The sequence below is a fragment of the Anomalospiza imberbis genome, chromosome 18, assembly GCF_031753505.1.
Source record: "Anomalospiza imberbis isolate Cuckoo-Finch-1a 21T00152 chromosome 18, ASM3175350v1, whole genome shotgun sequence".
Lineage (NCBI taxonomy): Eukaryota > Metazoa > Chordata > Aves > Passeriformes > Viduidae > Anomalospiza > Anomalospiza imberbis.
This window is the reverse complement of record NC_089698.1, coordinates 10445079-10457293: the sequence shown is the minus strand read 5'-3', so window position 1 is coordinate 10457293 and position 12215 is coordinate 10445079. Positions and strand designations below refer to the sequence as shown.

The 12215-nt window shown below is 45.8% G+C and overlaps 1 protein-coding gene across 3 annotated transcripts in view; it reads right to left on the bottom strand.

Annotated features, from left to right (window-relative positions):
- The window catches only part of BICDL1 (BICD family like cargo adaptor 1), a 49487-nt gene that overhangs the window by 35001 nt on the left and 2271 nt on the right, over nt 1-12215 (bottom strand). For all 3 annotated transcript variants that reach the window (XR_011005043.1, XM_068208923.1, XM_068208922.1), the window contains exon 2: nt 8961-9176. Coding sequence is in view for 2 of the 3 variants with exons in the window: in XM_068208923.1 (XP_068065024.1) it covers nt 8961-9176 (216 nt within the window). In the remaining variant the exon portion in view is untranslated. The remainder of the gene's footprint in view (nt 1-8960; nt 9177-12215) is intronic.

Genomic DNA, 12215 nt, shown 5'->3' with positions numbered 1-12215 from the left:
TGCTGGTCTACACCTGAATTGTAGAAGACTTCCATTTTCCCGGATCTGAGCTTGTAGACAGCTGAATACAATGGTGCTTTAGTCAACAAGTAACCAGGAACAGTTCAGGCTAAATAGCTGCCAAATGGACCAGCTTTCTAAGAGCACCCCTGTCACTACAAAACTGTGCCAAGTCTGGAAGTCAGGAACAGACTTTAAAGGATGTCAAGAACAAAGCTATCACAAGGTTATTTTTTGTTATCTTGGTGCACTGAAGTGCAAAGGAAGTGAAGGATTCAATTTAAAGGGCAAATCCAATGAGCTGGATGCTTTAGTTACCCAAACATCAGCAGATCGTGTAACTGTTCTGTGAAAGCTCTGCATCTATGACACATCTGCATTACTCTGCTAATCATGGTAGAGTCATAACCCAGCTGAAACTATCCAAGCAGTCCCTCCTTTTAAAAATGTTCTTTCTGTGCTTCAACATTAGAACCTTACAGGCAAGAATAGCTAGGAGAGGGCAAGAACAGTTAATGGAATTGTTTCCAACACTTCTGACCTCAGCAGTCCTCCCTCAAACACTGACAGGGATCCCATCCATGATGGAAATCTGTTGCAGGTCTTGGTATCTACAGAACTGAGCCTCTGCAGAAGGATAACTACTGAGATTGTGAGGCCAGCCTGTATCTCCTCCAAATTAAATGCTTCCTTGGGCTACTTTATGAGCAGCCATTTACTCCAGTTGCTCTGGTCCCTAGACTTATGTCAGTTTTCTTTTGTACCCTTGCCTCTGGATACTGCTGTGTCCCTGTATGAGGTGGCATTTCCCATTCCTATGGTGGTGCTGCCAAGCATGAGCCAGCTCTGTATTGCACTGTGGCCACCAGAAGTCAACAAGTGTCTTGCTGATCCTGTGTCTCTGCTCAAAATAAACTGGGTTCTGCTAAATGCCATTCTAAACAAAATGTTAAGCTCTTGGCTGTTTTGCAGGAGGCCTCTGATTTAATTGGTAATCAGAGCACCCAGTACAGCTGGCAAAACCTTCTCGCAGTAGAAGAGACTTCCCTCTTGAGCTATTGTCTACTAAATTGCATTTACAAAAAGCAAGCCTGCTTGAAAAAAAGAAGACTTTAATTATAAGGTGTGCAAACTTTATAACCAGAATGGGTCTTTAAAGATCAAATGCTTTTTAATTGTTTTTTTTTTTTCTTACATAGCTATTTGCAAAGCTTTCAATCATGTTTGTCTCTGGTTCTAGCTAGTAATGCAGTGGCTGGATACAAACACCTTCTGTGTCCTACTTTCTAGAATCTCCTGGAGGAAGTGTTTACAGCAAGTGCGAACAAGCAGAAATAGTCTGAAAAAATTTCTTCTGCCCATGTGTTCCTAACTCTGAGCTACTGCAGAATAAAACAATTCCAATAAACAATCTGGATGTAAACAGAATAGCCACTCAAAATTTTTAGTGCAGTGTAAGAGAGGAAAGAAAGAACTCATTCAGGATTTTATCTTCTTACTCCAGGACAAGTTCAGCTTCAGTTTTATGTTGGATTCTGGCTTTCAGATGTTCACAGACTAGTGGTGCTGCTGATGTCTCAAGACAGAAGCCTTGCATGAACTTTCAAATCTCTTCTAGGACCACTTGCCAGAGGAGGAAGCTGGGTTATGAGCTGGGCTCAGCTGAAGTACAGGGAAGAACAGTGTATGGCTGACTACCAAAGGCTTTACACCTACGTGGTTTGTCCACTCATTCCTGCAGATGTGCTCAGAGGGGGTGGTGGTGGGACAGGAGGTGTGGCTCTGGGATGTCTCTCGGGGCAGCCTCTGCTGCTCCATCCAGGCACGACGAGCCTCGGAGGGTGGGAGATGAGCCGTGCACAGCCTGGAGGCTCAGTGGCTCGGGCAGACAATCATTTCTCTGGTGCCACGTCCCGAGCTGGACTCCCAGGAGATGCTCTGTGCCAAGCCCCGGCAGGGTCACCTGCGTGGGCTCACCGATCTGCTCACAAGGGGCTCTTTTCACCCAGGATATAAAATGTTTACCTGTCCCAGCAGGCTCGGGAGCTCACTCTGGATGGTACAGACAACAGGCTGCCTTGGGCTGGCACAGCTCCAGCGCGATTCTGGGGGGGAAATTGCCGTGAGCAGAGGAGGACAGGTGGGGAGGGGCGCGCGGAGGATGCAGAGATGGCACGGGAACACGTCGCGGCAGCGAGCCGAGCCCACGGCGGTGGCAGACGGGCCGCGGCCACCGCCCGCCCGCCTCGGACGTCACAAGTGCGTCTCCCTGCGTGTCCCTGACTGTCGTGGCATTACAAGCAGAGAAATCACACCCGGTTGCCACGGCAACATCACCAGCTGGGACATGCCATGCTGTCATCCGGCAACCAGCGAGGGGTCCCCAGGGCCGGAGGGGATGCTCTGCTGCCGCAGAGGAGGATGAGGGTCCCACCCTGCCCCTGGGACCCAGGGATGCCATCCTTTTGCCCAGGAGCAGCGACTTGTGTAGTTCCACTACCTTATCAGCAACATTTTTTTTTCCCCTAATCTAAATAGTAGTTTAATCCTTTTCCTAGGGAGGGCTTTGCTATTCATGAGTCCCTGTTTTATTCCATGCACAGCCTTCATAGAAGCATGAAATGTTAAGGGATTGGAATGGACCTTACAGATCATCTGGTCCCAATTTCCCCTGCCACAGGCAGGGAATTTTCCCACTAGACCAGGCTGTTCCAAGCCCTGTCCAATCTGGTTGTGAACATTGCCAGTGTTGGGACAGCCACAACCTCCCTGGGTAACCTGCTCCAGTGTCTCAGGACCCTCACAGGAGAGAATTTCTTTCTAATACTTAACCTAAATTTCCCTTCTTTTAATTTGTCCTCATTCCCCCTTGTCCTACCACTACAGCCCATTCTCTTTCTGCCCATTCCATAAGTGCTCATCACCCAAAGGACTCAAGGGTAAAAATCTTTCATGAAATGAGTGCGTGCAAAATCCTTGGGCAAATTTTGTAGGGGTGCTCCCCCTCATGTTTGCTGAAATTACTTTGGCACTTCCTGTATTTATTCCTTGATGTCTGGATGGCCCTGTTCCTGTTGGGTCCCAAAGCTCTGTGTGTCCTAAAATGGGGTTAACTGGTGCTGCAGGCTTGGACTGACTCTCAGCAGAGGGTTGAGCCTTTCTCCTTGCTCTCCCAGAGGGATGGTGGGTAAGTGCCACTCAGCAGTGACCTCAAGGTGTTTCTCCATTACCTTCTAGGGCACTGAATAATTTCATTGAAGGACTCTGCAGGCGAGAACATGCAGCTGCAGTCACGTCCTATATTTACAGCTGTAGCATGGAAAGCCTCAGCACTCCCGGCCTGATGTGGCATGAAGCTGAATTATTAACAAGTGCTCTCTGCTAGAGGAGAAGCAACTGGAGAGAAGGAGCCTTTCTCATTAGTATTCCCTGGGTGATCAGGGATCTGGCTATGTGGCGTGAGGATCTGCTGATGCTCCAGAGGGGTGGGGAGCTGAGGAATGAGGTTACTGGGAGGTTTGCTGGAATCAGTGTTTGGCTCTGTCTGGTGCTGGTGTCTGTTTCCTCTCACCTCACCATGTGTGACACAAGTGTGCCTTATGCCAGGCACAAAACAGGCTCAAGGCCTTCCCCCAAGGAATGAGCAGCACCACCAAAGCTGCCATGACAAGCAGGTCTTCCAGTCCCTTCAACAGGAAGCAGTGCTGCCTTTTCTCCTGCAATCTCCCCTTCCAGTGAATTTGGACTGCTCAGTGGTGATGCAGGTGAAGATTTGCTACTCAGGACTCCGTGCTTGAGGAGTTCAGTGTAGAGCTCCTACTAATAAGCTACTCACTGAATAGGTCCACTTTGGAGAGCAAAAACTGGAGAGTTTTTATGAAAAAGAATTCAGTGTAGTGGTTGATCTGCACCTTGAAATGTAGGGATAGTAAAAGCAATTCTTCTTTAGCCCAGGTTCACTCAGGATCTTTATCTGGTTAAAAATAAACCCCCCGAAGCAGGACTTAAATTCAGCCTGTCTTGCCTCTGTGCTAAGGATGGAGCTCCCAATAGACCCTGCTGGGCTATTGGAGACAACTTAATAAACAAGAAACATAAAGAGGCCTGCATTAAGCACCTGTATAGATAAAATAAGGAATTAAAGACATAATTCATAGTGTAATTGCTACAAATCTCTGGCATGGCAAAAGCAGTGCATCTCACCCAGCACACTTCTTCCAATAACTTTCTTTTTCAGTGAATAATCTGAATTTCTTAAAACTAACAATGTTTCTATGCTGATAGACCCAGTAACCAACCATTCAGAAAAATCTCTGCAAATAAATACCTGACAACAGACCTGCCTCTCCTGTGTGTTCTTGACCATAAAAGGATGTATTTAAAATAAAAGTAATTTGGAAAGGAGAATACATTATGGTCAGCTTGTTCTTAAATAAAAACCCGTTTCTTTCAAAGCAAAGCCAGGCAGTGCCTCCCAGTTCTCTAACATGCTGCATGTTAGAGCATGAAGTGAGAAACTTCAACTGAAATATTACTGAAAGGAGGGTTTTGTGGTTTGTAAATAATACCTCCCTTGGAGAATTGTAGGCTGGCTGCTCCTGTTCTTGCTGTAGCAGAGGGATTGACTGAAACACCTCATTCTTTGTAGCAGCATGCTGGCTCTAGATGCTGAGTGAATTTAAGGAGTTGGTGATTGAGGGCCCCTCTGAGGGATGCCACAGCAGCCCAGCGCTCCTCTAAACACAAGGAGCTGTTTCAGCAGTGCAAGATGACACTCTGCCACTGCCCCGGGAAACAGATTTGCATTGCAAAAACTACCTGAGCCTGACGCTCCCCTGTGCTCCATGAACCATAAAAGAAGCCCAGCTGAACTGGGAAGGATGAGCCTCACCCAAGCTACATGCAGCAAACAGCTCCAGGAGCCAGAGCTGGGGAGCAGGAAATGTGTGGGAAAGCCATCTGGTGAAGGCACTCAGAAACAGCGTGGAAGTCTTTTTTCATTCACTTCCTGACAAAGTAGTAATATGTTGCCTCATTATAGGAAGATGACTGGGTGTTATTATTATTTGTATATTAGTAACTCCTAGAAGCCCAAAGGTGAGGACAGGACTCTTGCTGTGTTACCTGCTGTGGGCACATGTAAGAGGAGACCTTTCCCTATACACAGTCCCCCATAAAGGGACAGAAGGCATAGGATTGTGGTTTTTGTGTTTTTCTCTTTTCTTTTTCTTTTTTTATCCTTGTGGGGAACTGAAACAGATGGGAGAGACTGGAGGAGCTGGAAACAGAACATGTAATAATTCCCAAGCCTTGACTTTCTCAGCAGAACTGTTCTTTGCCTCCTATACTTTAGCTCTGAGCAGCTCTGGTGAGTGGTTTGTACCCTGGCACACTGCTCATGAGGAGCTCTACAGTTCTCCTTGGTAAACTTGGCATTTAGCTTGGTGTGGACACACTGCTGAGAGCTCCTGCACCCTTTGCTGTGCTGAGGCAGGGGGAGGGAAATCAAAGCAATGTGCAGAAGGGATTTTAATCATCATGTAGCAAATTAAAAAATACAGCGGAGGTCTTAACTTGCTCTTTGGCATTTCAATCACGTCTTTCACTATGTGCTCCCAGTCCAGCAAACCAGATTTTTCCCATGGTTTAATGCTGTTCTAACCTCAGGCAGTATCTTTGTTCTACTAAAAGCAGAGAACCAAGGGCTGTATTTCAAGAGAAGGCAAAGTTCCTTATAGCCTACTTACTATTATTAGATATTTAAAGTTCTCCTACATCACCACCTCATTGGAAGACCTCAAACCATTTTAAGGACCTTATTTTAGCCTCTTGGTGACAGAGGCAAGAGGCTAACTTTTAGATACTGGAACAGACTTAACATTCCTATCCTTGAGTTTTCCTTATCAGTCTTTGCTAGAACTGATGGTGGATTTTCTCAGTCCCAGGCACTAATTGCAAGACAGGTCCCCTTGCTGTCCTGTGTGGGTGTGTGTGCTTGGCTGGTTGGCATTAGTGACAGGTTTAGACAAGGTGAGTATGTGTTGGCTTTTCATCTCTGGGGAAGGCAGAGTTTAAAAAATGTCCTAAAGACTAATTAGTTGGTGAAAGTATGGCAGCAGCAGGAAGGAGGAGGGGCAGGATGAAGGAGATGGTGGCTGCTGCCCTGCTTTGAGATAAAAGAGGCTAAAGCCCAGGAAATCCAGAAGAAACAAGCAGGACCGTGTGGGCTGGCAGCTCCTGAGGCTGTCATTCAACACACAGAGCCTAGTGCCAAGGGGATACCTTCTCCAGGAGTGAGATGATCAAGTGTTGCTAAGTGGGGCCACGAGATATTAATTGCTAAAAACTGTAGAAATTCAAATTTAAGGAGCCAGTACCTTCTAGTGTAGAATGACTCTACCAGAGAGAAGCCTGTCTTTGTGTCCTGTGAGTGGAGCAGGATATAAAGTGTTGGACGGGGCAGACTTGAGGCTCTGAATAAGGCTTTCATCACCTTATCCCAGATTTCTCTTAACCCTCTGCTCCCAAACAATCCATGGGGATACAAATGCAGAACCAGGAACACAAGGAGGATACCAGCAACACCTTAAAGGTCACAGAAGCTGTAACAGCACCTCTTTGTAGGACTTTTCCTCTCCCAGTGCTCAGTTCATGATCCCAGGAGAGACTCCATCCTATGTCAGTATGGCTGTGGGCAAGCACATCCATGCTACTTTTCTACTTTTGTTTGTCCTTTTTATTAACTGGAAGCCTAAATGGTAACAGGAGCCAGAACTACATGGGTGCAAGGTTTAGGCAGTGCCACTGCCTCAGGGATTACATATGTAACCTCTTCAGAATGAGAGACCAGACACGTGAGACTGCAAATACACTATGGAGCAGCAAATATGGAATATTAAGCAGCCAGGAATCAAATGCTAATATAATGCTGAGATTTTAAAAAGCCTCAACTAAAGCCCTGAGAATGACAACAGATTGTTCCCTACTCTCTTTCAATTTGTCCAGGTTTTCCTGACTGTGGGAAGACTGTTTACACCCTTGCTATACCCAATATATTGCTGTATTTGAGTTACTGGCAAGTTTTGGCCAGGTGACAAACTCAATGAGCACTGAATCGTGCCTCGGCAAACATCAGCTCTGTCTCTATCAGAGCTTATCTGCATTGGAGAAAAACTGTCCTCCAAGCTGGGAGCAGGGCTGGACTGGAATGGGAAGGGCAGCACCAATACTCAGCATTTTTGAATGTGGCAGTTCTGAAGTGGGTCAGTGAAGACCATTTCTGGCACTAATAGGGAGTTAAGGGGAAAAAAAACATGCTTGGACACCACATGCTGGTAGACTTAATTTGGTGGTTCCTCTGACAAGGCTTTGTGGAGTGGCTTTCTGAGCATCTGGCTGTGAGAGGTTCCTGTAGCACAAGTATCATGTGAGGATAATCCCATGTGGTTTAAAAGCCCAAAACAAGCTGTCTGTTTTGCCTCTCCTACCTCCTAGTCTTTTCTTCCAGTTTATGCTTATTCTGGGACAATAACAAATCTTACATTCCCCAGCCAGTGACAGAAGGAGCCAAGTTCTTAGCCCTGGATAAGAAACCTGACACAACACAGGGCTTGTGCAATCTTGGGTGGAAACTCTCATCCATGGTGCATGTGGAATACGCTCTGTCCAGAGAAAAGGTAAAAGATCTGTAGCTCACTTGGGACACATTGCTTTAAAAATGTGGATAAACTTAGCAGCATTCCTAAGCTAAGGAAGATGAGGTCTTTTTGGGGTTTTTTTTTCTCTTTTCTTTTTTAAGCCAGTTAACCAAATTGGAATAAATGACTTTTTAATCCTTGACAAGAAAAATCTACGGTGGAACGAGGAATGATTTCCTCAAGTATCACTACAGAGTGTCATACCCAACACTAGCTCTTCTCACCTCCAGAGGCACGGGACAACTGCATACACAGCTTGAGTGAAGACCTGTACATCTGACCCTCTTCAAAGTCCTCTGATCCTAGTGTTGTGGTTGAGGCGTCCACCCTCTCGTAGGCAAAATCCCAGTGTCAGCCCCAGAGACTCAGCTCTGACAGAATTTAGTCTGAGAGATGTTCTTACAGCATGAGGTGGGCCTCTTCAGCCTGAATCTGTGTGTGTGTTTTTGTTCTGTGCTATTTTGGGAATAAGCAACTGATAACAAGCAAATGCTTTCGTCTGCTGGACTAACTATGTTCTCAAGCATTAAAATTTTGGTTTGTACTAACTGTCCAGTGGGGAGGAAAAAAATCAAGGTTCTTAATTCCAGAAGACAGATTAACTTCTGTGGGAAGGAGGCAGAAACTGTTAATTCTTTTGCTGTCAGAAAGAAACTCATGCTGCAAGTATTCAGCCAATTAGGCTGATTTGTAGCAGCTTCACTATAAATCCTCTTTCATTCGGAGGCAAGTTAAGCTCTTTGATGAAACATGGCATTCCAAGGAATTTCAGTAGGTTCTCACACATCTAACCATGGCAAAACTATCTGTAGTGACACACCATCTGAGAATGACATGGTATGTTCAATTCTACATTACAGCCAATGTATCTCAAAAAAGGGAGACCTGCAAAAAGCGTTTCACCCCACTGCTGCAGATTAGCCTTCTTCTTACTTGCTACATTTGTTCAGCCTATTACTAAATTATAAACAGATTTTCTAAATCAGTTCTAGATACAAAAACAGTTGAGAGAGATAACTATGCAGTAAATGACCACTCAACCCAGAAACACAACTGTTTTGCCAAAGAAATGCATCACTCCTTAGAGGTGTAAAATCAGTTTAAAAGCAGCATGTCTTACAGCGACACCTGTGTAACCTGACCAGAGGCAGAACCGTTTGTTTCCCTGGAAGTTGGAGCTTTCCCACTCCTTTGCCCCAGAGGGGGATGACAGCAGAGCTGTGACCCTGTCCCGTGCCCAGCTGTGCCACCCAGCTGACTCACCCTGCTGAGCTGGTCCAGGAGTCTTTGGTTCTGCTCAGAGAGTTCCTGGACTGCGCGCGTCTTCTCCCGGTCGGCTTCGCGCAGGTGGACCTGCTGCTTCTCCAGCTCGTCCTGCAGCTGCTTCACGTCGCTCTCCAGCTCTGACACCCTTCCTTCCCACTCTCCCTCCTTGTTCTCAAATCTCCGCCGCAATTCGTGTTTCTCTTGTTCCAGGTGCTACATGATGGGGGAGGTTAGGAAGGGAGGGAAAAAAGGTGAATGTCTCCTTTTCCTCCTCTATGCTAGGGCTAAAACCTCCTGCAGGAAGGAGGATGGTGCTAGAGCGTGACAATGCCATGGAGATGACAATTCCACATCAGGGCAGGTCACTGGCACTAAAGCCATTTTCCATTTCCAGCAATTGGCCTGTCCTTGGCCACTGGAGTTCAGCACATTGAATTTTTACTGAAATAACTGCCAAAAGAGTAAAGTAGGCTGCATGTCAATAGGCGAGATATATAGGTCAGACAGAGCAATTGATTTAGCAGAGCCCAGCTTAACTCCAAAGCAACATTTCCGTGGTCAGTGGCATATTTTTTTTAAATTGCCTTTATAGTCAAAATACACAAACTGTATACTCTTACTGTTGGTGAGGAATGTAGATGAGGCATCCCTGTTGTCATATGGGTCTCATGAACAACAGCTGAATCATCTATCCATTTGCTCCTTCTATTCCTGACCTAATTAGTTGTCTGAGAGTTTGATAGTGCACAGTAACTCCATTGTTTGATGCAGCCTGCTCTGGAATGGCGATGGATGCAATCAACTGGTTGCTATAGACATTATGTACGTCCATGTTCTGGGTTCAGGTTTCTTAGAAACCGCTCTCAGTTCTGGAGACTCTGCTCTGCTTTGGATTGGCTGGAAAATGAGGGACAGCACAAATCTGGTGAAACTTTTGCATGTTTTACAGGCTCAGTTAAATGAGGGCTTAATTGAAACAGAGCTGCAAATCAGGTCAAAGTAGATTTATGTTGTGCCCATTTGAAAGAATCCCTGCTCCAAAACACTGAGCTTGAATTTCCCTCGGTGACTGAAGACACACATTTACTTTCAGAACAGTCACAGATTGGGGACATGGGCATGTCCCAGGATTAGCAGGGAAACCTGAAAAACAGGAGTCCTCTCCTTGTTGGTTGTCCTCTGATCCCCAGAATAATCTCCTACTACTCTCTATCAGATTCCCCAGTCTTTAAGGAATGTGTCTTAGAGAAGAACAGAAACCCACTGGGCCAAACACTGGTAGCACTTGCCTATTTCTCCCAGGTGAATTGTTCCCTGGTGAACAATTCCCATGGCACTTCTGATAGGAGGGGAAAATAAACCTGCTAGGTGGAAAAGAAAATTGCACTGCATTTATGTGAAGAGGCTTTTTATTGCTTGTTAGAAACACAGGCTGTGAGGGGGCTGTTTCTCCTAGGTGCCTATTGCTGATGACACACAGCCTCCCTGGCAGGGTCCCTGTCACCTTCCCAAGCAGGTCTGAATGTCAAAACCCTCCAGTACCTCTCCAGCCTCTGGCCTATGTATTGATAATCTTCCACCTTTTTTTGCTCTGCCACACAGATGCCATGTTTTCCTCTTTCTTCACTTGTTCCCCAAATCCTTTTCTATGCTCCTTCCAGCTCAGTGTAGCAGCACGTTGCGTATGCCCTTCAAATCCTTCTGCAAATTCCAGACTTTCATGAAAAACCCTTAAATATGAGGGAAAGTTGATTAAAAACAAGGGCCCATAGTAGGGGATTTCCCCATGTTTCAGACACTAAAAGAATGAGCATCCTTGCAAATGAGAGCTAAGCAGTAATATAAATATTTTAATGCAATAGGTAGGCATGAGATCCCAGCACCTGGCCCATGACAACCATTGCAAAGAAATCGTGTTTGTAGTCCAAGTGTGGCTGGAGCAGCCACAATTTCACTTTCAGCAGCACACTGAAAATTCTGTCTTTTATAGCTCTGCCTCTTTCACTGCTAGGCAACGTTTAGAAAGATCCAGGGCCTTCTCTAAATGGAAAGTGGAACTTCAGCCTGCTGAGAAGCAGCACTGCAGCTGAAGTGCCCCAGACACCCAAATGTGATTTAGAAGCCACTGATAAGCCTTGGCAATAATTTAAAAAGCACTTTAGTCTTTCACTGCAAAAGAAAATCTCCACTACACGCAGCCCCAATAAATGGCCATCACAAAGGCTGGCGTTAGAAGAAGGTGAAGAATATGAAGTTTAATTCTGTTGTGACAGAGAAACCAGAACAGAGCAGTGGGGCATGGAGAGGCTGTTGCAAAGAGGAGGATAACCCGGATGAGATGTGTTGACTGGTCCTCCCTGCTTCTGTCAGCAGCCATCTCTCCTGGCCAGCCCTCACCCCAGCACCTGCAGGGCTGCAGGTCCGGAGGGGATTTCTGCACATAGTGCTGACAGGGCAAACTGCTGTCCTCAGTAGGGGAGTTTCTTGTTTCCTGAGCATCTCTCCATTCACCAGCTGCTCATTGATTTTTACACAGAACTGCTTTCTAGAAGATGTTTTCTTCTGAAAACAGCTTCTCTTCAACTTAACTGAGCTGGGCTGGTCCTCATCTGAAGAGACGAAAGCAAGGGGGAGTTTCCCAGCTGATAAAGAGGGTTCATACTGTAAAATGCTTGGACACAGCAGGCTCCTCTGTGTCAGAGGAACAGCACTATTAACTGCCTTAATCCCTTAGAGAGGATAAAACTGTCTAGGACCACATATCAGAATTTATTACAGAACTTCAATTTCATGATTAGAAATGAATTTAAATTCAGGCTGTGAAGGTTTGCCAGAATAAGTGTACGGCAGGAATGCTGTACCTCAGCAATGAACCCACAAAACTAGAACATATTTAATCTTGAGGCAAAGCACCCAACAAGCAGACCAGCACCTTGGTTGTTGTGAAATGGAGAGGCTTCACTGAGCTCTTGTAACCAATTCTGAACTGTGAACTGGGACAAAATATCTCCTAAGTGCTAAACATCATTATATCAGGTTGTCACCAAGGATCTCATCTGAGACTTTGTGTCACTGTCAGAAAGTTCTCAGCACAGGGAAGGAGGGAACAGCTGTGGGTCCTTCCTCTCTGCTCCTCTGAAATCGAAAAGCTTATTGTGAAATTTTATTCACTTCAGTGGCAACAGGAGGAGGCTGAGATTTAATCTGCATAGGCTGGGATTATCAAGCTAGTGTTTTAGAAGATTAATGTTG